General features: G+C 39.8%; 1 protein-coding gene and 1 long non-coding RNA gene across 3 annotated transcripts in view; one reads left to right on the top strand and one right to left on the bottom strand.

Annotated features, from left to right (window-relative positions):
• CPO (carboxypeptidase O) overlaps nucleotides 1-27,294 on the bottom strand; it is a 132,204-nt gene that overhangs the window by 72,170 nt on the left and 32,740 nt on the right. Inside the window, exon 1 of one of the 2 annotated variants that reach the window (XM_072121053.1) lies at nucleotides 512-649. The exons of the other annotated variant lie outside the window; for it this stretch is intronic. Within the exon in view, the coding sequence (XP_071977154.1) occupies nucleotides 512-624 (113 nt within the window). The 5' untranslated portion in view covers nucleotides 625-649. Of the gene's footprint in view, nucleotides 1-511; nucleotides 650-27,294 lie in introns of those variants that run through there. 2 annotated transcript variants of the gene reach the window in all.
• On the top strand, nucleotides 60-27,062 carry LOC140075336 (uncharacterized). The gene is made up of 3 exons (XR_011849396.1): nucleotides 60-130; nucleotides 8,059-8,231; nucleotides 26,793-27,062. It is a non-coding gene; the product is annotated as an uncharacterized lncRNA (long non-coding RNA).

Raw genomic sequence — 27,294 nt, 5'->3', positions numbered from 1 at the left:
CCCTTATTAAAGCTGCAGTCCCACTTACTACAGTGACATACATTGTAACTGCCTTACAGGAAAACAGTGTGCACCAGGACATGAACTGCCGTACAACACTACACAGAAGATTGATGATATTAACAAACTGGTAAAACATAACTTTTCTCATTTCTGAAATAAAATAATTAAATCACATTGTTTAGTATTCTAGTATCTTCAGCCCCTCTAACATGTTTTGGCTTTTTAGGTACATAATGAGAGGGATTGCATATGTTTACAGGCAGTCCCCGGGTTACATACAAGATAGGGTCTGTAGGTTTGTTTTCAAGTTGAGTTTGTATGTAGGTCGGAACCGTATACTTTATCATTGTAACCCCTGTCAAAAATTTTTTGGTCTCTGTGACAATTGGATTTTAAAAATGTTGGGTTGTCATAACAACCAGGATAAACAATAACTCTTAATTACAGGCACCATTGATAACTGTTAAAGCTGTTTATTGTAGCCTAGGACTAAAGTACAGTAAATTACCAAAATCCAGAGGTCCGTTTGTAACTAGGGGTCATATGTAAGTCAGGTGTTCTTAAGTAGGGGACCGCCTGTATTTGTTGTTCTATGTAGCCATGTCTTTCATGTGTTTCCATATCTTTTAAAGTATTTTCTGAATAATAATCTGAAATTAATAAAAGATAAATAATTAGATCATAAAGATGATAAAGATTATTTTGACGTTTTCATGAAATTTACAAATTTACACAGGTATCAAAATGCCATCAACCGGCAAATGTATTGCCCAGGTTGTTTATGGCTCTGTTCAGATCAGTGTCACAGCTTCTGATTTTAGTAGAAGCCACAGTACTTCTGTACAACATATACCAATGGACAGCAAAATTGAGGATGGGATTATATAATATTGTCTTTTTTAATAAGAGATGGAGAACCTTTTAGAGACTAAGTGCCTGACTGCAACCTAAAACCCAACTTAAAACGTGCGGCCTAAATCCTACGACAGTCCAACCCTGTCCAAACCTCCTCACTGTTCCTGTAAGGTCCAGGATGCTTTGCTTTAATTTAACTCTAAGCCAAAACACACTGGTAGGTTGGTTGATTGGATTGTGAGCCCCATGGGGACATGGCTCTGTGCAGCGCTGCAGAATCTGTGTGCGCTATATAAATAAAGAAAATTAATTGTTCCTGGTCTGCCTAGGATGGCACAAAGAGGCCTTGAGTCTTGTTTGGCAAACTCAGTCCTGGGACGGAGACCCACATGCTCATGCCTTATGGAAGGAGAGGTCTTCAGGTGAAGTCCTGCATACAGTAATGCTGCTTACTCCTCACTATCGGCTGCTGGGAATCTACATAAATGTGAACAGGGTCTTTGACATTTCTCATACCTCATTATCATTACGACATCAAAACAGCAACATCATTGGGTTTCATTTGGTATGAATAGGTCATCAATATCAGCTTATTGGAGATCCAGCATTTTGCAGATCACTGTTCTCAGAAGATTATATGCCAAAAATGGAAGCACAACGCTCTGCTCAGTGTTGTGGCTTAAACAAGGGAATGAACTCCACAGTCTGAGTAACCTTCAATTAAAGGTTGTCAAGACAGGTGAACTTTATACTTCAAAAATGATAAAACACGTATGCTCTATCAGATTGTTGGAGTTGTAACGCCTAACACCTTCACAGACCAGCCTCTTCTTTTTTTTTTTGTAAATATGGGCTGGCCGGAATTAGCTATATTATTTAAAAAATGGTGGTCTGTACACCTTGACACATGGATTGACCTTCTTATAATAATTCAATTATTAATTAGTTGATTTGAAAATTCAAAAAAGCAATCTACTATACAGCAGAAAAAAGGTTTTTTTCCGCTTTTTGTGACTTTAATCCAAAATAAAACTAAAAATGAAAAAAACATCCTAAAGCATGTGTTAATTCCTAGCCCTATGTGTCTTGAAATAAAGATGCAAACATTTTTAAGACTAAAATGACCCTTTAACCCCTTCCCATGCATGAAGAGGGCTTGCAGGACGAGCCCTCTCCATAGCCAGTAAGTCTTTGCTGCATATTGCAGCATTGTGTTTTCCCGCTGATCGCCGCCGGCAATGCTGTTGGCGGCTTTAAAAAGATGGCTGCCATCTTGCCGAGGATCGCCGCTCCCCGTGACAGCCTCAGGTCTTCTGACTCATATTAACCCTATCATTACAATGTTCTGTCAGCACATTGTAAGGTATGGCATTATATGTTAGGATCGATCAGACAACCTAGGGGTAAAGTACCCTAGGGAGTCTGAAAAATAGTTAAAAGAAAAATAAAAAAAAGTTTTAAAAAAACCCCCTAAAAATTCAAATCACCCCCCCCCCTTTCCCTAGAACTGATATAAATATTAATAAACAGTAAAAATCATAAACACATTAGGTATCGCCTCGTCTGAAAATGCCCGATCTATCCAAATATAATAACGTTTTTTCACTGCGTTTAACCTCGTAATGGAAAATAGCGCCCAAAGTAAAAAATGGCACTTTGTACCATTTTGAAAAATATAAAAAATCAATAAAAAGTGATCAAAAGGTAGTCACTAAACAGGACAGACAGTCCTAAAAATGACAGCAATGAAAATGTCATCAAAAGTCGCAAAAAATTACACCACCCATAGCTCTGTACACCGAAGTGTGAAAAAGTTATTAGCGCCAGAAATGGCAAAATAAAAAAAACAATTTTGTACAGGAGGTTTTAATTTTTGTAACTGTATGAAAACATTATAAACCTATACAAATTTGGTATCCCCATGATCGCACCGACCCAAAGAATAAAGTAGACATGTCATTTTGGGCACACAGTGAAAGCCGTAAAATCCAAGCCCACAACAAAATGACGCAAATGCATTTTTTCACCATTTTCACTGTATTTGGAATTTTTTTCCCGCATCCCAGTACATGGCATGGGAAATTAAATACCATTACTATGAAGTGCAATTTGTTATGCAGAAAACGAGCCACACAGCTCTTTACGTGGAAAAATAAAAAAGTTATAGATTTTTGAAGGTGGGGAGTCAAAAATGGAAGTGAAAAAACTAAAAAGGGCCAGGTCGTTAAGGGGTTAAGAGAACCTGCCATTTAAATTAACCCACCCAAAATACATTATTAAAACTATAATAAAAAGCATTGTCATTATCCCTAAATGGTTCCTTTAGATGGCTGCAATGTTAAAAAATTTGTTTGTAAACTTGAAAGTCACCTGATGTGAGTCCTTTACAATAAGTGAGTCCTGCATAATTTTTCTTGCACTGTCCTGCCTCCCTGTTCCCAATTGACAGGTCTCACTGCTAGAACATGCTGCTGTGTTGAACTTGAGAAAGAGCTCTGTTGAGCACATCATTGAGCACTTAAAGGAAATCTACCATTTGATTTCATGCATTATGAACCAAACCTTAAGAATGCTGCAGCTACACTGATGCTAAACATATCTAAACATATCTTGTTTAATCCCTGATCTGAATCGTTTTGTTGATTTAGGACCTTGGAGAAGCTGGGTTGCATGCTGCTTGGCATTCCTGAACTGTCCAGACAGGACTAATCAGCCTGAGCTGGATCACTTATACACAGCAGCTAGGGGATGGTATAGCAATTGATAACTTCTGCCTGCCAAAGATGCTAAACTGTTGGGATTGTATTTGGCAGATGATGAATAGTGCCTGGTTTTCTCCACACATACCGCTTAGAATTAACACCAAAAAGTTCAATCTTCTGTTACTTGTTATTTCTCATAATCTTGGAGTACTTCATGTGTTATAGGCTTTCATATGTATTGCACTGAGAAGAGGCTTCTGTCGGCACATTCTGCCATAAAGCCTTGACTGTTATAGGGCTGCAGTGATAGTTGACTTTGTGGAAATTTCTCCCATCTCCCTACTGCATTTCTGGAGCTCAGCAACAGTTATCTTGGGAATCTACTTTACCTCTCTCACCAAGGCTCTTCTCCCACGATTACTCAGTTTTGCTGGATGACCAGGACGAGAAAGGCTGCGGTCACACGTACCTCTAGGCTTCCGTTCATAACACACAGGGGGGCGGTCCGCGGCCCGAACACAGATGCGTTTCCAGAGAAACGCATGCGATCGGCTTATCAATCGCATGCGTTTCCCTGGAAACGCATGTGCGTTTGGGCCAAGGACCTCCCCCTGTGTGCTAATGTCGCGTTATGACCGACGCCTTGCGGTACGTGTGACTGCGGACGAAGAGTGTGGTCCTCCAAACTTCTTCAATTTAAGGATTATGGAGACCACTGTGCTTTTAGGAACCTTGAATGCTAAAGAAATTCTTTTAGTTGCCTTGGACAGAACTATGCCTTGCCACAATTCTGCATTTGAGTTCCATGAGCAGTTCCTTAGACCTGATTATTCTCATGTACTCTGACATGCACTGAGAGCTGTGAGATTTTATATAGACAAGTGTGTGCCTTTCCTAATTAAGTCCAATTGGTTTAATTAAACACAACTGGATTCCAGTGAAGAAGTAGAAACATCTCAAGGGGTAAAGGGGAGGGGGGTCAAAAGGAAATGGACTGCATGTGAGTTAAATATGAGTGAATACTATCATCTGGTCCTGTATGGTAGATTGTCATGACATGCTTGTAGAGTCTGCGCCACAATCTGATTGCGTGCGACACAATCCCCAGTTAAATACCTGTAACAGCGGCGCAATTCCTGAAAACTTCGTAAAATCCGACAAAAATGCGGCCGTGGGACCTTAGTAAATAATGTTACCAACATATGTTATCACGAGTGGAGCCTTTGGATTGCGTTTCCAAACGTAACCAAAATGCCACGTGTAAACATGCCCCCAGGTACCACAAATCCTTATCCCAGGCATATTAACCTTTTGCCACTATTTTTCTGTGTACAGAGCTGTTTTAGGGCTTATTTTCTGCGTAACAAATTGTACTTCCTAGTGACAGTATTTTATATTCCATGTCGTGCACTGGGAAGTGGAAATACAATTCAAAATGAGGTAAAATTGACAAGAAACCCCATCTGCGCCATTTTCTTGTGGGCTCTGTTTTCATGCTTAGTAGTACGGAGTTGGCTAAGGTGTCATTTGGCTAAGGCGTGATTGATGCCGTGGCGTGGTCACAGCATTCGAAGGGGTTAACAGCCTGTGTTAGAGTGTTAGAGCAGGTGTTGAGCAGTGTTGGGCTGATGGAGAAACCTAGCCCAGCCTAAGGCCCCTTAGTGACTGTCGGAGAAATCTGTATGGGTGGTCAGGAAGAGGTTAAAGAATACAACATTTATATAAAGTCAATTGATAAACATGCATTTATATTAATACATCAAAAATACATGTAAAAGAACCATTATGAAAATTGTAAAGTACACCATTAGATAAAATTCTATTTTGCCAAATAAATTCAGTCAACGATGTTCATATAATTTCATGTATGAGGGACGGGTGCTTTTACACAGACAGATTACCATGGCCATAATGATATAGCATTGTAGTATTAGCTGATGCATCATAAATGGAGTTCTGTAGAAATCTGAGATATTGCCAGAGAGGTTGGATTTTATAACCATTAGATGGCACTAGGTGACTGTTCTTCACTATCCACATCAAGCTGAGCTCAGGAAAACAAGGACCTTGAAATACTCTTTTCTTTTGTTAGAATCTAACAACCTGGTAACTGGCCAGCTTTCTATGTAAGCCTTCTGCTTGGTTTCTAGGCCTGCAAGGAATACACTGCTCCTCATTTACATGTAATAGCTTCTGCATGTGTCTGGCCTCCAGCATCTAATAGACATACAGTATATGGCTGCTTTTCATCATTAAAGTTGTATCCATGTGTCATAGTTCAGAAAAATGTAAAAAGACTTACCTGGGGGCTCTTCAGAAAATACAGCACATACCAGCAGCTTATGCACCTCCTATACAATGATGCTGAAGATTTACATGGTATACTACAATATGAATGTATAGAGAGAATGTCCAACCATGAATATATTATAGATTATTAGAACTATGGGAAAACAGTATAGGTGTGCCATGACCCGAAATAACTCAGGTCTCCCTATATTTATGACCTCTGACTGAAAAGAAATAATATTGGAGACTAGGTAGTTGTACGTAAAATAATTGACTTTAAAGCAATGCAAACACCTCAGTACATATACACCATATAATACCTAAAAAGAGGCACCTCAAGAGCCCAATGTGAAAAGGTAAAAATGTATACACAATATCATTAAAGGACATCTACCACCAGGATTGTAAACCAGGCACACTGACATACCAGTTTTTGCCCCCTCTGGCAGGATCTGTCCTTCTGCTTCTTATACCCTGGTTTTAACAAAAAAAAAAAAGGTTTTTATAATTATACAAATTATTCCGGAGGACTCTAAGTTCCATAGGTGTTAATGGAGCCTGGAGCCCATCAGACTCATTTGCATAATTTTTAAAGCCTTTTTTTTCTAAAAAAAAAAAAACAAGGGCATAGGAAGCTTAAAGAATTGTGGACCCTGCTTAAGGGGGCACACACTAGTATGTCATTGTGTTTGGTTTATGCAACATCCCCCACCGGGGCCTAGCCTTTTCTTGGGGCCTGGAGGCAGCCGGGGCCCAGAAAACTGGAGTGGCTGGCAATTGCAGCCTAGGATGTGCTGATGTCACGGTGCTTGGTATGGGGACCGGAGGGCTGTCCTACAGCCTGGCAGGTCTCCAGCAGGTGGTGTGTGCAAGAAATAAGAGAGGCTGAAGTACTGGTTCTCCTTGCGGCAAGTCCCTGGGTAATGGATGGGAAAGCCATGGTGGTAGACAGCCGCATCCAGGGACCAGACAGAGGAAACGTTGTGCAAATCAACTCACGGTTCTTTATTGAACAACAGGTCGCAGGCAACGGGCCTAAACGGTTAACAGCAGTTAACTACTACAACATAGTAGTAAATATACCAACACCATGGTAACTCATTATTAAGGAGTACTCTTATGATGACAAAATGATGACTCAAGTATTCAGGGGTACGCTGATAATGACACCATGATGGCCTCATACATCGTACATGGCAGCTGTGAACTAGCCACAAAAACTTCAGTTAGTTCAGAACCGCCATTTACTTCTGTGTCTAATGGTGCCATGACTGGGCCGGGGGGTAATCTAGCTCCCATCTCCACCCAGCCGAACGGGTAACAAACAATCCCCTGTCATGTCATGGTTATGCTCCATGAGAAGTTAAGAGGTACTCTGATGATAACTCATTATTAAGTTATAATCTTGTGATGACACCATGATGACTTCTTATAAAGGGATACTTTGATTTTGACTTCATGAAATCTTAGTATTAAATGGAGCCTGCCACCAGAGGGGTATTTTTCATTGGTGACAGGTTCCAAGTAGATAACAATGCTGTTAATTTTTTAGTGAAATATGCAATTTTAAACTTTACCTGGCTCCCTGCCAGCACACACAGCCAAGCACTAGTGGTTTCACATTTCAAATCATAATGTCCTCCATTTTTCATAATTTATGCTTTGTGTTCCCTGCACACAATATGCACCAAAACCCCTTCCTACATCCTACCTGTCTTCATCCGCTCCTTAATGACGTTGGCTCACCGTACATCAGCAACAAGGGTACCTGACATGTTCTCTTAAACACATGTGAGAGAGACAGACAACAGCTACACAAGTAGTGTATGTCAGGCTGTTACTCCTATACACATGGCTGCATCTTGTAGCAGTTGTATTTCATACACACACAGGCTGCAGGGGGCGCCAGTATCAGGAAGTACATAGAAGAGCAAACACAAGGAGTGCCACATCATTATACATTATATCATGTCAGTCAAGCACTCCCACTCCCACATGAATAAGCTGGACAGCTGAATATGATAATGATTCATTGGACATCTCTCATGTCATTTGCATACAGCTTTAGTACCTGATTGTTTAAGTTTACAGGCATGTAGAGGAACAATGCTGAAGGACTGGAGTGGATTTGCACCTAAATTTAAGACTTTTTGAAAAGTTGCACGTTAAAAATCTGAACAACAGTTTTTTTTTTTTTTTTTTTACCCAGGAGGAGCAGGTGCTGCATGACGTAGCACGCCATGCTGGAGCCCCCCCCCCCCTTCGGCTGCAGGCTGATCCGATGTGGCTCTGTGGTATGCGCTGACCCTCGGTTGGATCAGAGCAGAGGCTGCGGTACATGGCAGGCGCGGGAGCGCATGAGTAATTCTGGTGGTCCCTGAGGTGAGCGGAGGCAGCGACATTGCATGGCCACAACATCGCGCGGCCACGACACAGCCTTTTTGGGGAGAAGGTGGTTCTCTTTGCAAATTGGCTGCAGTGATTAAGCTCGGCGCTGGGAGAAGGGTGGTGATCCGGTCGGCTTGTCTTGGCAGGATCGGGCATATTGCTGAACTTTGAACACTTGGGCAGCTAAGTATACTTCTCCATTATACTATTTTGCATCTGTCAGGCATAAGTCACCAAACTAGGAACTCTCTGCCTATTAATGGTCATATAAGGATATTACAAGAGAGCTGCTTTTGTCTTTTCCGTTTGTGGATATTGTGTGTGGTGGGACTGTGTATCAAAGCTATACCAGAAAAAGGTATAACCATGATTTGAATAATATCTGTCAATCCAGCAAAACGGTGCAGTCGTGGGATTATGAATTGAGCTCTCTGAAATACCTTTGCATCTGGATGCAGGGAAAAGAAACATGTGGGGATCGATCCTTTTTGCGGGAGATGAGTGCTTATTCTTATGCTAATAAGGATCCGAGGACTACCTTTAATATCCTGTACTATTTGAAGTGTTTGATTACAGCATGGGGTAGCTAGGTGGTGGAAAGACATTAGGGGGGGGGAAGGAAGAGAAGAAAGGGGGAAAGAAAAGGAGTAAAAAAAGGAAAACGAAAATATGCCACCTAAGGGTAGCTCAAGAAAGTCTATGGGAGCTAGTTCCCCTAAGGACAGATATAAGAACTCGTCTAAATTAGATAAATATCTATCAAATTTAAGATTCTTTCACGCTGGTACCGCACCCTGGTTAAGCTGAGACAAATCGATCTTCAGATTTCGGACCAGGGCTGGCAGGGATGCAGAAATGATACCATATTTGGTGGAGTTGTCCGGTCATCACCCCCTTGGGCAGAATATTAACCAGCTATACAATACTCTGACCAAATCACAGGTCACCCTGACAGCAGAGCAGGCTCTGCTCTCGGCTCTCCCTGACCTATTTCAAGAATAAAAAAGGACCTCCTGAGACACTTTCTTGTAGCTACCCACCAGATTATCCCCTGCTGCTGGAGATCTCCTATTCACCCCTCCAGAGCGGACTGGGTCACCACCCTAAATCATATCTTCAGAATGGAAGAGTTGAAGGCTATTGATGACGGCAGAGTCACACAATTCTACGCCACGTGGTCCATCTGGTTAACTTTCAGGGATTCACCCTCTTTTGCGACCTGGGTTACGACCGGATCAGTATCGTAAGACAGCTTTACAAGCTACTTTCTTTACTGCTCTTCTCCATTTATTCATCTCTTTAGCTTTACTCTTTCTTGCCTACCCCCCCCTAGTGTTCCACCCCTGTCTTTCTCGTATGTACTTTTATTGTTTTGTTCTGTTCATATCTTTGTACTGCTGTTTTACCGAATAGAGACGACAGATCTGCACCTAAAATCTGCCCTACTCCATATGCTTTGTTTTATACAACGACTCTAAATTCTGGATTGCCAACCTTGGAAGTGTATCATTTTCTATTCCCGAAGTTCGGGTTGATGATACTGATCATTGCTCAAACGCCTTCTACTCTGTAATGGATATATTTACTGTTTACTGTATTATGTTCTGTTTCAATAAATGGTTATTGACTTATCTTAAACCCCACCCCCAAATAAGAATAATAAAACCCCTAAAGATACTGATGCGGGAATTAAGTTTACTGCTTTTCAACCCGATAATGATGATGAGAGAGACCCTAGTCCGGCAATATGGGAGGAAATCCTGTCTGCTGTTAAAAAAACTAACTTGACAATTGAAGGCATACAAGATCAGATAACAACGACAAGAAATTACATACCTCTCATAAGAAAAGACTTTGGTCATATCCAGGACCATCTAGGAGAACAGGAGGACAGAATTACCAAGCTTGAGAGAATAACTGAATCTAACCAAAAGGCTATCGCCAAAATGTAGGTTGACAATAAAATGTTACTGGGAAAGATCTCTGATCTAGAAGATAGGTCCAGAAGGGCCAACATCAGATTGGTTGGTTTTCCAGAGGGTGTTGAACAAAAGGACACCGTCCAGTTTATTTACTTATTTACACCGTACTTATTTATTAGATCTTTTACGACTGGGATTTACAATTGAGAGAGCTCATTGTCTTATGGGTCGTAAACCGATTCCTGGCTCCTATCCTCGCACTAGCTTGTTAAGTGTTATCCTCTAGAGACAGGGATCTGATCCTTCGGGAACTTTTTTTTTTCTTCTCCCTCTCTCCTCTAACATTACAAAGTAAAAAGTTAATATGGTACAAGTGGAAGAGCTACAGTGCTCTTCATAAACAAGTGGAGGGACTCTGTCGCAATGTATAAAGATATCATAGAAGTATATAAAATGCCTCTATTCATGATATTAGAATCAGGACAACTTGGAACCAGTCGTTCTACGAAGACACCACTGTATCACTTAGTAAATGAGAGTTGGAAATATATTAGGAAAATTAGCGCAATATCAGGCACATTAATATGCACACCTATCTTAATTTAGAGGAGTTTTCTAAAATAATAGATACACAGATATGGGAGATAATGGGTATGACAAAGGTGAAACATTTATTTGACAATGGGGTGTTGATTCCCTTTCAGGAGCTACAGAGCAGATATCCTATGGGCAATAGGTTTGCTTTTCATTATATGCAAATACGAGATGCTTATAAAAAAAATGTAAATAATGCACGTTTTATTGTTAGTTGTAACACTACTTTTGATAAACTTTTTTTGACAGTAAAGGTATACTCACAATTTATAAAATTTATAAAATACTGAACAGAATACTCACAGAATATTGTATTTAATGCAGAGAAACAATGGGAAAGGGATAGTTTTCACAACTCTGTTATCTACTGGTGAGAAGTATATCGTAATATTGCACGTTCCTCTCTAAATATGAGCCACAGGCTGATACAGTTTAACTATGTTCATTGACTTAATTTTACACCTGCATGAATGGGTAAGATGGGACACAGTCGTGTCTGTCCCAAATGTAATGAAAGACAAGCCGATTTTAAGCATATGAGGGTGCCCAGCTCTTGAAAGCTTATGGTTTGAGGTGCATGCTTCGATAGTCAACCTTTTGGGTGTCATGTGCCCATGCTCTATTGAGGCTCTGTTGATAAATTACTTCATGAAAGAGGAGATATTCAAAATAACAAGATCTCAAAAGATAACAATTAGTAAGTTATCACTGGTCGCAAAAGTATTGATTGCAAGGGCCTGGATGAAACCGGTACCTCTAACCATTAGGCAATGGACAGCTATGGTGGAGAAAATCAAGAGCTATGAAAACATTTACTGTGAGAAAATAGGGTCTCAGGGAGACTGGGAAAAATATGGGGGGTGGCTGCAGGGCAAGATTAGTTTAGGAATTGAAGAATTTTTTTTCTCCCTCCTTGGCTGAGTGGGTATGTTTTGGGTTTTGTATTTTAGGATACTTAAGACTTATAATAAAAAGATTAAATAGATATGACATATAAGCGTGATGGGTTATAAATAAAGACAAAGGGGAAGTAAAGGAGTTCAGTTTTGAACATTTATTTCCAGAATGTAATAGAAAATAATATGTGTAACATTTAATTACAAGTAATTGGAACACGCTCTTTATAGTCTACTGTATTTTAAATCTTAAGTACGTATTTATTGTCTGTGTATTATGTTGGGAAAATAAAATTTGTTATTTAAAAAAAAAAAATCTGTCTACCAGTATTACATCTGGATAAGGCCGGGTACACACGAATGTATGCAGCCTGTGTATACGTGAAATGTGATGTCAGGATTCTCTGCATTTTATAGAAATAAAATTCACGGTCATTTCCTCTGCCGGCCGTGTTGGAATTGTATTAACTATCACAGTCCTGGCGTGGCTGTTCACCCAACAGAGGGAACATTATGTTTCTATATAATGCAGGGACTCCAGTCCTCTGCTCTGCCATGGGATTGGTCCGCCACACAGCATCTCTTACATGGGCTGCAGAGCTTGAGTGGAACTGGCCTAAAACTGGATTGAGATGACTGAAGTGAAAGTTGCAAATTTGGGGCATAACAGTAGCTATGACACTTGTGAGATATTTTGAAGATAAAAACTCTAATTATACATCCTCCCATATGTCTTACTGTTACTATATACTAATAGTCTAGTAGGATCCATATGAAATATAAGAGGTATAAGTGATTTTAAGTGACTTTTAGCCACTTAAGTCTTATTTCTCAGGCAACATTGTATTAACAAAAGTATGAATACAATTAGAAAACCAATATCCTACTTTCATCCCCAGTCATAAAGGTGAGATCTGTAAAATGGAAAAATGACAACTGTACATGAAAGGATAAAATTTAAGCCTGGTAAGAAGCTTACAGAATGAAGAGGCAAAGCATGTGTTTCTAATATAGTCTTTGTTATCCGGAGAAGTGCTGCTACTCAGAGTCTGACTAGTAGGTTTACAGATAATACGAATCAAGTATGTAAAAGGTGATAAGTTGGAAACATTTCTCCTTCTGTAAAGCGCTGAGCCTTATTTCCATGCTGCTGCTGAGTACAGAATTCATTTTCAGGCTTCAGGCCAAATACTCTAACTTTTAAGACGATTTATTGGTCAGTGCATATAGTTCTGCAACCACATGAGAAAGCAAATGTAGCGCAGTTCACGCTGCATTCTGGATGCTCCTGTCTAAATCCAATCTAAATACAATTATATTGGAGCAGAATATTCTAACATTACTATACGACGCTACATAATGCTTATGCATATTTCTTGCTGAGTTCCAAGGCAGAGAAGGCATATCTTAGATACACTCCTTGAGTTTGAAAATTGACTTATAAATTTTGCATTATGTTACATACACTTAAGCAAATTGAACAATATCATCACAGATGTTACGTGATCCTACAATTGGTAACACAAATATGCCATTTTTTAAAAACAGAATGTTCTAACTGTTCTATAATAACTACATAGAGCTCTCCCTACAGTCTGGGCTATGGAGTATATGCTGTCTCTAATCCCTGAGTGTTTTGCTCAAAAAACAATTATAAAATTCAGGACATTGGGAAAGCTGGGTGCAGACTGGCTGCCATACATAAAAGAGCTGCCTGAACTGTCCAGATGGGACTAATCAACCTGCTGGATGACTGATACACAGCAGCTGCGGGATGGTACAGTGATTGATTACTTCTGCCTTTCAGGGACAACACAGTGAATACAGTGTTCTCTGCTTATGCTGGGCATGCCAAGACTGAAGCAGTGCATAATTAGGGTAAGAGGAGAGTGCTGGGGCAGCCACAGGAGCGACAGAGCCTCATTATCATAATTTTGTAATTGTTTTTTTCGGCAAAACCACTCGGTTCAGTGTAGCTGCATTCTGTTCTGTTTGGTTCATGCATAAAAGCAAATGGTAGATTTCCTTTGAACTCTAGAAATGCTTTAGATGCTGTTTGTGCCTATCTAAGGCAATGGAGGATTCCATTTGTTTAAAATTTAGATAAAACTATTTTGTTACCCTGTTTTGTGTATACCCCTCTGCTCAGGTGATACTAAAAGCTTACTTAGTAATATAACTGTCCTTAATATATATATATATATATATATATATGTAAAAGAAAAGTGGCTTGAGTAGCACAATTGCGTCAAAAATCCAATATTTGCAACTATTTCTAATTACCCATTAACCATTTGATAAATCTCTTTTCTCAATTTCTGAAAACTCTATATAAAAATGTGTAATGTATTTTTAAAAAAATATTAGAATTTCTTAAAGGACACCTGTCATCAGGTCTCTGCCACTAGTCCTGTCACCTCTACCTGTTGGAGCAGCTCACAAGGATCCATCCCAGCCTTTATCTAGTTATTTCATACATTAATCATTGTAAAATTATCTATTCTTTATTATGTAAATGAGGCTGGTCACATGGTCAGAGGCAGTGATGTCACCCCTGTTACCTCTCCCCTCTCCTCCCCCTGCTCATGTCTGTGTGTAATGTATAGTAAAGTATGGCTGGTATCTGTGCTGCATCTGCTGACATGCTGCAACCTCCTAATATACAGGTGAGAGACACAGACATCAGCTACACATGAATCTGACATGTTCTGCTATAACATGGCTGCCTGGAGCTGCTGTATCTCTCCTATACACACACACACACACACACACACACAGGCTGCAGGGGGCGTGGCCACCAGCACCAGGAAGCACATCATTATACAGCCTCACTCCATTATACAGGCTGTCAGTCAAGCACTGGGGGTGTGGCTGTACCTCCCACTCATGAATAGAGTGGACAGCTTGAATATGCTAATGCTTCATTGGACATTTCACAGGTCATTTGCATACAGCTTTAGGACCTCATTGCTTAGGATTACAGGCATGTAGAGGGACAATGAAGGGATAGAGGCAATGCTCTCTAATGGCAGTTTATGAAAATATATTTAGTTTAGGGGGGTTATTTTGCATGACGGGTTCTCTTTAAGGCTAACAAAGTTTCTATAGGAAGAAATTTATATGTCGCATAGAAATACACATAGCGCCAAACTCATTAAGCCAGGCCAGCTTTCTGGCATGGATAATTGTAATTTCTTTATGCCATCTTCACCAGTTTTCTGAAAAGTGTCCAGAATTAGTGTTTTGCCAAACAGAAACTGATATAAATTATAGCTGAAATCTACGCTAGCTATTTGCAGATGCAAATTTGATGTTCAAAAAGTAGATGCAAATCACTTTAGCACCTAGTACTTCTAGAGTAACATCTGCAACAGTGATCATCAGGAATTGCTCTTAGTATATCTACATGAATATGTCTAATCAAATCTATTAAAGTGACTTGTGCATAAACTGTACACATACAGGTTTATACAGTGGGGGAGAGTTATCGAGCTCTCTGCACCAGAAATCAGGGGTAATTTCAGAAAACTGTCTGAAGTGCTTTTTGCCACATGTATTAAGGATTTAATAATAATTATAGTGCTCACAGATCAACCTACTAGTATGTTTGGAGTCTGGATCAACATGTAGGAAAAAGGGGACGTGGCCATCGGGGAAAAAAATTAAATTAATATGCCATGTACTGGAAGCGGGAAAAAAAATCCTAGTGCAATGAAAATGGTGAAAAAAACGTATTTACACCGTTTTCTTGTTGGCTTGGATTTTATGTCTTTCACTGTGCATCCCAAATGACATGTCTACTTTTCTTATTTGGGTTGGTGTGAACAGGGGGAAACCAAATTTGTATAGTTTTGTAACGTTTTCATACATTTACAAAAATTAAAACCTCCTGTAAAAAAAACCCCATTACGGGGTTAAACGTCGGGAATAACTGTAATTATTTTGATAGATCGGACATTTTGGGATGAGGTATGGCAGTATATGGGGATTTTCCTCATCATTCATTACCCCCAGTGCTTGACTGACAGCCTGTATAATGATGTGACACTCCTGGTGTTGGCTCCTCTATGTGTTTCCTGGTGCTGGCAGCTGCGCTCCCTGCAGCCTTTGTGTATAAGATACTCCTATACACATAATTACAGCCTGTATAATGATGTGCCACTCCTGGTGCTAGCTCCTCTATGTGCTTTCTGGTGCTGGCAGGCACGCTCCCTACAGCCTGTGTGAGTATAAGATACTCCTATACACATGATGACAGCCTGTATAATGATGTGCCACTCCTGGTGTTGGCTCCTCTATGTGCTTCCTGGTGCTGGCAGCTACGCTCCCTGCAGCCTTTGTGTATAAGATACTCCTATACACATGATGACAGCCTGTATAATGATGTGCCACTCCTGGTGCTGGCTCCTCTATGTGCTTCTTGGTGCTGGCAGCAATGCCCCCTGCAGCCTTTGTGTATGAGATACTCCCATACATATGACTGACAGCATGTAGCAGTTGTAACAGCCTGACATGCTGTTACTCCTATACACTACTTGTGTAGCTGATGTCTGTGTCCATCACAGGCAGCAAATGAAGCACTAGAAATGCTTTACTATACACACAGGCATGAGCAGGGGGAGGAGAGGAGGGGTAACAAGAGTGACATCACTTTCTCTCTCCATGTGCCCAGCCTTATTTACATAATAAAGAAAAGATGATTTTAACTAGATAAAGACTGGGATGGAATCCTTGCAAGCTGCTCTTACAGGTAGTGGTGACAGAATAAGTTACTGAGACCTGATGACAGGTGCTTTTTAAGTGCTCCTTAAGGCTTTTTAAGTGCTCCTTAAGGGTTTTTGGACTGCAACCCCTCAAGTTTTGCCTAGGACTACTGTGTAGGACTGTCAACATATCACATGACAACAGATTACAAATGATCACAGTGCAACAGATTAGACGTCAGTGCACCAAGTCTAGCTACAATCCTGAAATATGGATTCATCTTTCATAGTATATGGATTTACAGTACATGGAACTATGGGTATCAGTGAATTTGCACATTAATGTCAGTTATTATTGGTGCATAAAGAAATCTGATTCCCATCACTCTGCAATCCATGGAGCTTAATGGAATAGCCGCCTAAAGCTACTGGCAACAAAGAAACCCAAGTTTCCTACAATTTGAAAAATAATCTGTATAAGCAGGACTAGATATTGTAGATACAACTATGCATATGTGTGGGTGTCTGTGTGTATGCTTAATTTAAAAAGCATGATGAATATTCCTCATGAAAATAGCAAACACAATAGTCATAAAAGGCAAATAAACAGCTTTACAGATTTGTAAATATGTAAGTACATCTGTTTCTAGACAGTTTTATGAAGATTCTCACAGATTGAAATACTGAACTAATGAGATAAAGATGAAAAACTGCCTACTATGGAAATGTTTTTAAGTAACAGGAACATTATTTTCCTAAGTGCTCTAAAAATAACAAATAACACTACTTCTTCCCCATTTATGTGTCATATATGACATGTCTGAAGGCTAGAATGAAGCTTTTTTGCCAGCAGTGCAGTGTGGTGTGAGACATGCCTTTATGGTGGGGTTATGCTATCTACAGTGCTTGATGAGGACCCCTGAAATAGGACAGTCCTGTATGCCAATGATATCATATTTCTATCCTGGCAAAGGAGCGCTAGCACAGATTGCTTCATCTGAAAAATTACTATGCAGATCATTAACAAAATATACTGTAGTTTTGAGTAAATAATTAAAATCTACATGTGCATTTTGACTATACAACGCTACCAGGGGCTTAACTACAGCGTTATCAGCACCCGCTATGGGGCCCACAGTGTTGGAGGGGGGGGGGCTGCATCCAACCTGACACACTAAAGAATGGAGGATGTGCATTAATATATGCATATTATGCTGCACATTGTACAGCATATTTTTCAACGCATAAATGTGTGTGCATAAGTGTATTCTGAGGTTGTACTCTAAGTGTGTTCTGAGGATATAGGGGGCCCCCATTCAGAAGTCTGCGAGGGGGCCCTGCCGCCCCAAGTTACGCCCCTGAACGCCAAAGACAGTTTAAGGTATTGGTCCTGGAGATGTGTAGCCATATGAGTGTGTGTCGTTAGTAGCAGCAGAACTTTAAAATAGAATTTATATTCCGGGGTTGTAGCTGGATTCAATTTAGAGCACTCTAGTGCGCTGCTGTGCTCACTGCCCCTCCATTCCGCTTTGAGTAAGATCTGTAGCGAGCCTCTGTCTGAATTCTACAACACTTATTCAGCCTCCCCCCGTATACACAGACACCCAATTTTCACCTCAGGAAGCAAAAAGGCTACAACCAGCCCAGGTCATAGCTGCTATGGGGGATATTTCTCAGAGCTTCTGCGCCCAATATATTCCGCAATCCGCCACTTTCACAACAGTGGGGCACCTGGTGGATTTTCATATGTGAAAATTTGCCAGCTGCTGCTAATTCTACACCAGGCAGGAACTGGCATAGAAATAAATGCTGTGCATAACCCCGGTGGATACATCAGGGGGCCTTATGATAACTATCCTGCTATCATAGTATCATAGTTTATAAGGCTGGAAAAAGACACAAGTCCATCAAGTCCAAACTTTAAGAATTAAATAAGTGTGTTATCCCCATAACCCGTGATATTTTTTCTCACCAGAAAGGCATCCAGGCCTCTCTTGAACATGTACATAGAGTCCGCCATAACAACCTCCTGCAGCAGAGAGTTCCATAGTCTCACTGCTCTTACAGTAAAGAACCTTTGTCTATGTTGATGGTAAAATCGCCTCTAAAATCGCGTAGAGGATGCCCCCTTGTCCTGGTCACAGGCCTAGGTATAAAAAGATCTTTGGAGAGATCCTTGTACTGTCCGTTCAGGTATTTGTACATTGTAATGAGGTCTCCCCTCAGTCGTCTTTTTTCTAAACTGAATAATCCCAAATTTTGTAATCTGTCAGTGTATTCTAATCCCCCCATTCCCCTAATAATCCTGGTTGCTCTCCTCTGCACCCCTTCCAGCTCTACTATATCCTTTTTATACACTGGTGCCCAAAACTGTACACAATATTCCATGTGTGGTCTGACCAGGGATTTGTATAAGGGCAAAACTATGTCTTTATCATGAGAATCTATTCCTCTCTTGATACATCCCACAATGTTATTTGCTTTAGCAGCAGCCGCCTGGCTCTGCTCACTAAAATTAAGTTTACCATCCACCAATACCCCCAAGTCTTTTTCAGCCCCAGTTTTACCAGGTAATTGACTGTTTAGAACATAATTATACTTTTTGTTTCCCTGGCCCAAGTGCATAACTTTACATTTATCTACATTAAAACTCATCAACCATTTCTCTGCCCACTCCTCAAGCTTCCACAAATCCCTCTGTAATGCTAAACTATCTACCTCAGTATTTATTACTTTACACAGCTTAGTATCATCTGCAAAAATTTAAACTTGACTGTGTTAAACCACTACAAGGTCATTAATAAAAATATTAAAAAGAAGTGGCCCCAATACTGATCCCTGTGGCACTCCACTGGTAACGTCAACCCAATCTGAGAATGTGCCATTAATGCCGGCCCTCTGTTTTCTATCACTAAGCCAATTACTTACCCAAATACACAGATTTTCCCCTATTCCCAGCAGTCTCATTTTATATACCAACCTTTTATGTGGCACGGTGTCAAATGCCTTTGAAAAGTCCAGATATACAACATCCACAGCATCCCCCAGATCCAGTCTTGAACTTACCTCCTCGTAGATTAGTCTGACAGGACCGATCTCTCATAAACCCATGCTGACGCTGGGTTATAAGGTAATGCAAAGTGAGATACTCCAGGATAGCATCTCTAAAAAACCGCTCAAATATTTTCCACACCACAGACGTTAGACTCACGTGCTATGTTTTCATACAACAGAATAAGGCAAGCCTATATGATGAGACCACATCTGTCTGGAAACAGTAATCAAGAAACTCCTAATTTTTTTACACACATCTATTTACTGTTCTCATTTCGGTATATAATGCTGTTCTAAATGCAGTATAAGCCATTTACCATTCTATTCTCTTTCCCTTTCCACATACATAATAAGCATGGAAAGAGCCACCACTTATCTAAAGGCTTTACACCTTGAACTACTTTGGCTGGTAATTATCCAAAGTTAGAATTACTTCTTATCTACTAGTGCAGTAATCACTGTAGTCATTCCCTACATCATTGTCATAGTTATGATCTGTGTTTCTCACATTGTACTTCACTATAAATCATTGCTGGACAAGGGGAGTTCTGGAATAGGTAAGTATAAGTTTTTTTATATTTTTACATCCTCGCGGTTGTGTATGAAATATGTTTAATTCCTGGTCTAACCGTTTAAATGGTCACTAATGGTTTAAAGGAAATCAACCACCACAAAAACATAAAAAAAAATTAATACTCATCCCCGTTCCTCTTCTCCCTGATCCTGTCGCTGTCAGTTGCTAATCTTGACACAATGGGATCCCCTAGAAAAGAAAGTTATATTAAGTAGCATGGAGTGCGGGGACAAGATGTCCGGTGCTCTGGCTTGCTTATTAAACATGCCCCCGCCACCTCCCTCTCCCTCTCCCATGCTGAGAGAGGGAGGTGACGTCACTTGAGAGGCATGAATTCAAGCCTATTGAAGGACGTCACCTCACTTTCCCATGATCCCAACATGTGAGAGGGATCTGTGGGGGTGTGCATAATTAGCAACCCGGAGCACCGGACATCTTGTCTCGGAACTCCGTGCTACTAAATATAACTTTCTTTCTTAGGTGATCCCAGCATGTGAAGATTAGAGATGAAAAATTCACAGAAATATCAGAAAAACCTAAAAACTTAACTTTTATTAATTCCCTTTAAAAAAAAAAAAAAAAGAATTTCTAGGACATTTGTCCCATTTGTGATGTAGTTGTAGTGTCCTGGCAGGGTCAAAATTCGTTAGGCCAATTGTAAACCCAGGACTCTACTTATTCAAAAAATATAGATACACTCTCAATATATGTCTTTATGACATCAATCACATAGACCCACTAACCCAAGAGGATTAGAGATGGACAGAACCGGGATCAGGGTGAAGAGGAGGGAGGTGAGTATTAATAGGTTTAATTTTATGTTTTTTGAGGTGGTCGGTTTCCTTTAACAAGTTTAGCAAGTCAATAGTTAAGGTTAAAACAAAAAACTACAATATACATATTCAGATGAAATGCCTTCCCAGCTTATCAGAATCTTTCCCTGCTTTCTTTGCAATGAAACTCTGCTGAATTCTTTCTTGGTCATCCAAGGTGGACTGTCAGCTCACCGAAGTATTAAATTACACCTCAATATAAAATTCTATGGCACATGGAATAAAAGACACCCCGTCACTTTTTGAGACTACCTTGGAGTGCTGCCAGTTTTTTGAAAATTTACTATTGAAGCTCTTGTGCCAGAGAGCATCTGGACTTTGCACCCACCAGCATTGCGGTGCTGCTCTGAACTTTCAAGTTTCTATAAAATTCTATGAAGAGGGAATTTTAACAACTGTGGGTCATATCCAATGGAAAAATCCAACGGTGTTGATATGAAAGGTCTATTGTCAGGTCTTTAAATACAGGACATCCAAACGGCCTCAACCTCAAGGATGAGTTTTCATACTGTTATTGACATATTTTCCAATTTCTAGATATACACTGTTACATATATGCTTTCTTTGTCTTCCCATTAATCAAATCAAATAATTAATTACTTGAACTCGTTAGCTAAACTCCTCAAGTGGTCAATCAATTATGCAAGTCTCATCTAAAATTACAACCGTGTGTATTAATTATAGTAACACATACAGCTCGCTAGCCATGATTAAGGACAGGTGCTCCATCTGCTGGATGATGCTCTTCATGGATTAATAAACAAAAGCCGTGGGGGCATTTATTAATTTTGGCGTCGGGTGGAGCTGGAAGTGTTCTATAATTTTCAGTAGGATGTAAGTTTGTGGCGCAAGGGATTAATGATTTGGCGCTCAAGCAATACGGTTTAGAACTGTCTCCCTATTCATGAAGGTGAAATAGAACTCCCTAGATCAGCTTTTAGCTGCTCTAATTGTGCACCAAAAATTGCACCACAAAATGAGTTGCAAAAATAGAAGCACCAGAAAATTGCTGAATTCACAAGTGGCGCCAAACTTTTGTCATGAGTGTCTGAAAAGTGCCAATACTGTTGCGCTGCCTTCACCCCATTTGTTGTACCACCAAATTATTGTATGGATTTTAATAGATTCAAAAATGAATATGCAAGTTTTAAAGGACACTGTAATTCTCTCACTTTCTCATATGGCCAAAAGTAGTATAGTATCATACAGAACACATATAGCAGTTTGTCCTGCAATGTCCTCAGAAGGGCTTGATGCACTTTACTGACTAGACAGAGAATCCAGCGAGTCAAGTTGGACCGGTCAAAGTCCACGGCCTTTCTCTCTGCACGTCAGCCAGCACACGCATCTATCTTCCATACGTCACGCGGCCCCCTGGCCGAGTTCCCACGCGTGCGTGCGCATCGGCTGCTCGCGGTTATCATTTGTGGCTTTTCGCCTTTCTGCTAACTTCTTAGCAACACTCTCAGCATGGCAGCTGAAAGCCGCTAATACGCATGAGCCGGAATTCGGCCACCAAACCACACAGGTTTCCCTGACACGTTTCCTCAGTGTCAGATTTTTCAGAGGGATTGGTGTATTGTGGCTAGTGATTAGGTGTAGTGCGACTGGGAAAGGGCTGGCTGTAAAACTAGCCCACAGGGCGGCAACGGCATTGAGTTTGTGCCATGTTGTATAACTTCCACGTTATTTAATCCTAGGTAACCCCACCCACAATGCAGCCCAATTGGATACCTTGCAGTACATCTTATGCCCCAAGTGTTTCAGACCGCCTACATTGTTCCGCGGTCCCTACATGGTGATTTGCTTTTTACCAAAAAAATTCTATATTATTTGTTCTGGCTTTTTTATGACAGAGGCACCTAAAAAAAACCTTTCACTTCAATATGAACTCAGCCATAGAAATATATTTAAATTTTATCAGCCAAGCCCACTGATAAAGAAATAAAACAACCAGTAATGGCGTGAATGTAGCACTGAGCAAAGTTAGTCTTAGTTTGGGACAGTTGTCATCAATGCCTTCTAAGTACAAGGACAAAGCTATTATGACAGATCCAGGAGATGTATGTGACAGCAGTTTTGCAATGATTGAAGACAAAGTCTATTCCAAGTACATTGGTTAAATAATTGATACATTTATGATGAGCTCAACTTATCTGTACACATCATCTCTAACTTTCATGTAAAAAATACTTCAATAGAACTTCCAAACACGTGTATATAAAAATAAAGAAATCAATAAAATAACAAAAAGTCACTATACAATTTACAGCTCAAAAAGTCCAGCTTTTGTTTGCCTTTTTTGGTGTATTAAAGTCTCCAAAAAGTGTCATTGAGGTTTTTTATGGGACTTTTCACTGCTAAAGAGTCACACAGGACTATTTACCACACTTTATCAATGTGGAATTAACATAGAACTACTGCTAGTGGCATAGAAGCCCTAAAACAATCACCAATGCACTTGCGATTACCCCAATCCATGTGAAGGGAGTGGGCTGGTATGGAGTGTTATTGTCCCCAGTGTCCCCATATTTATCCCCTATGATAAAGGAGGAAACCCACTCAAACACGGAGAGAACATACAAACTATTTGCAGATGTTGACCTGGGTGGGATTAAAACACAGGACCCCAGCACTGCAAGACAGAAGTGCTACTCACTCAGCCACCGTGCCGGCCTACTACATTCAATACATACTTACATACATACACTTTCCAGTCTTCCTATAAAGAACTTCCAATACATGAAGTGTGTAGCTTCTGCACTTGATGTATCCTGATAATTTGCCTGAAGGTCAGTTGAGTCTGTTCTCTCTATAAATCAATCTACGCCGGTCACATTAATACCATATTTAATTGAAGATTCTTGTGATAAAAATCACGGATAAGTTACACAACATAAATAATTGTCAAACTGTCACATACTGGTTTTCAGTCTTAACCCCACACATTTTACAGCCATAGGCCCAGGCGGCCAGTAATTAGCCTGTCTGCAGGATGAAGCCAGGGCAATGTATTGCAGAGGAATACATTATTTTCTTTGGAAACATTGCTGTACTTCATAGATGCTTTATAGAGAAATCAATAAATAACAGATAGAGGTTAGATTCAATATAGATAACTGGATTACGTGGGTAGGGAAAGGATTAAATAGATAAGAGTATTATAGACATGTACAATATGGGATTATACAGCTAAAAAGATTATGGAAGTGAATGATAGTATTGGTTGTGTTAGTTACTGGGTGGACCTGCAGCACATGGGTTACCCATCCAATACTTTCTATTATTTGGGATTTAATAGAATAAAGGTTGAACTGACAGTGGAATGAATTCATGGATCTAGAATTATCTAGTTGTGCCATTGTTGACAACTGAACCTACCACCTTACTTTGTGTACCCATTTTGTATATTAGTTTGTAACATACAAAATATTAAAAATATCAAGGATCCACCATAAATGGATTATCCAACTAAAACACATATTCCCATGCAGAGGAAAGGGGAAAAGTGTCAAATCACTTGGATTCCAGAGAGCAGAAAGTTTCTCTGTTTCCATTAGAGGAGTAGAGCACCAGTTTGTCACTTTAAAGGGCATCTACCGCAAGGATAAAGTACTGTATGCAAATGAACTTGAGGGGCACCAGGCTCCATAGGTGTAAATGTTGCCTAAAGCCCCTCCGGCTCATTTGCATACAGTACTTTATCCTGGTGGTAGATGTCCTTTAAGGTAATCAAGTGTTTGTTTGTGCCCCCTTCCCATAAACATACAAACTTAACTGAAGGTCTAATGTGCTTCAGTATTGAATATGAAGAGTATCTGATTTGAGGGCTATGAAGGAATTTTTCCCTAATTTGTGGCAATAATTGGCAGCAGCCGTATAGGGTTTTTTTTCCATCCCTTGAATCAACACCCTATGATTTATAGGATGAAAGTGATGTACCTGCGTATTTTTCCAAACTTATCTACCATAAAACTGTAATGATCAGGCGGGTGAATTTCAATACTAATATAGAAACTATTCTTCTTTCTCAGACCCCATCAGTTTGTGGCAACTGGACCATCCCATCTAAATCATTAAAAAACAACCACTTCTTTGTAGGTGTGTATAGTGGCAGAACACTGCTAATCAAAAAATGTGAATCTTTAGAGAATCCAGAATTTGATGGCACTATATAAACATTATTATTATTAATGTAATTTACAAAAGTTATGTCAATACATAATTTAAAAAAAAAAATGAATATTGTTCAGGTGTGATGGTCTCCTGTAAATTGGCTTCATTTACCCTTTTATTTTATTAGTCATAAAAGTGTCTACAAACTGTCTAAAAACAATGTGGTGCTGCACATTTTACACAGGTTTTTGGTGTAAATTAAGACAGATTTCTGTCATAAATGGAATGATCAATATGCCCCAATATGTTGTTGCATCAGTTTCTAACATCTTCACTTTAAGCACCTGTAGTCATTGTGAGTAATGTCAACCATGCTCCCTCCCGTTACCAGATTCATTTTTTAACAAGGCCAAAAAGTAATTGTATTTTTACATTTTTTTGTTTGGATACAAGCATGTCACCTCTTAGGTTACAAACCCAGTGAATCTGGGATGAGGGGTAAGCTAAATAAAGCTTCAGAGCAAGTTTCCCAAGAGTAAAATAAACCCCCAAAAAAGAGCTGGTGTGTAATGACGACCCAAGAAAAATATCGGTACATAGGGGTAGAAAGGGTCCGAATCGCGTTTTTCTGGCGTATTTTCCAAATTTTCCCGATTTGCGCCAAATTGCCCCGGGATTTTGCGGCACACGATGGGATTGTGGCGCAACAGAAGTTGCGTCACGTGACAGAAATCGGGGGGCGTGGCCATCGAAAAACCCGACGGATTCGGAAAAACTGCAGAATTTTAAAAACTAATTGTATCGCAAAATTGATCACTCACATGCACCGGGAATAGGTTGGTGAACTCCAGCGAACCTCGGCGGACTTCAGCGCAGCAGCGACACCTGGTGGACATCGGGTGCACGACCTTAGCTGGAGCTGGATCGCCGCTGGATCGCGACAGGACTGGGTAAGTAAGTGACCCTCATAGTGTTCAAACATGGGTCTGATATGAGGTCCTAAGTAATTAAGTTAATGGACAGGTTATACAATTGTTACTATTAATCAAAAACAGCCTTAGTGAAATGGGCTATAGTTTATATTAAAGGAAATCTACCATCAGAATCAAGTATGATAAACCAGGGACACTAAGGCCACCTCTTTCACATTGACGTTATTGCTCAGCTTCAGTTGCGCATCTATTGGTTTTTGTCTCCTTTAACTTCCGTTTTTTGTCCGTGATGCATCCATTTTGTCTCAGTGTTCGCAAAAAAACTGTATGGTTAACATTGCTATGCAAAAATCACACCTGGTTTTTCAGCCTCATCAGTGAAAAAAACAGATGTTGTATCCATTTTTTGCAGACCCAGAGACTTCTATTGGCTTCCGTGATCCGCATAGGTGAAAAAAATAGGGCGTTTCATATTTTGTTTTCACGAACAACAAATCAGGGACAATACAAGCCAATGTGAAAAGACCCATAGAAATCAATGGCTTTGTGAGGCATCCGTGTGAAACACTGAACCACCGAAGTGAAAATAAGTGTGATTACACATTGCCGTTTTGGTCAATCTGCACCTATGTGTCAAGGATGAGAAACAATTTAAAGGTTCCTGGTATTAAGTAACTGTATCATTTTTATTTAACATAGTTTTGTAGAGCACAAATTGCTTATTCATATTTGTCTCAGAGATAATATTTCTATGAGCTGAATTCTTTCTGTGATGTCTTGTATTTGAGAGGAATATAAAGACAATTAATGTATCTACTTAAAAAAATCTTTAAATTGATGCAAGCAAATGAAACTATAAATGATACAGCATTGATCTGTTAACAAAGTCACCTGCAGCTCACCTAAGGATCATGACATTGGTTTCCTTTAGGTGCTACTGAATTAGAAATACATTTCTCCAGGAATTGAATCAGCATGGAGGATATAACTCATTTTATGTGACCCTTAATGAACAAGGACACCGGGAACGCATCCAAAGTAATATAAAGAAAACCAAGGCAATGTATATTTAGGACCTTCTTGTAAGCTATGATTGGTCTACCTCCAAGCTCCCACTGCTTAGCAACAGAGGCATCTGCAGCTTTTCTGACCACTTTGTGGTAAGTTATAATGATAGATTTTGGCAATACATATGTTAATGAAAAAGGGAAAGTGTTAAGGAAAAAATTTATTTCTTGTCAGTTTTACCTTTTTTTATCAAAGGTAAAGAGGCCTAACATTTGGTTTTCTGCTCAGTTTTCATGATCCAAGCTCTAACTTTATTGTAGAATTTTTTTTCTTTAGAATGTTCCTGTATTTTTTTAAAGAATAAAAGACATTAGCCTGAGCAGCATATTCAGTGTTACGATGACTTACTTTAGGACACTCACAAA

This window comes from Engystomops pustulosus, chromosome 8 (assembly GCF_040894005.1).
Source record: "Engystomops pustulosus chromosome 8, aEngPut4.maternal, whole genome shotgun sequence".
NCBI classification, from domain to species: Eukaryota; Metazoa; Chordata; class Amphibia; order Anura; family Leptodactylidae; genus Engystomops; species Engystomops pustulosus.
Note: the sequence above shows the minus strand (reverse complement) of the source record. Positions and strands in the feature narration are given on the sequence as shown.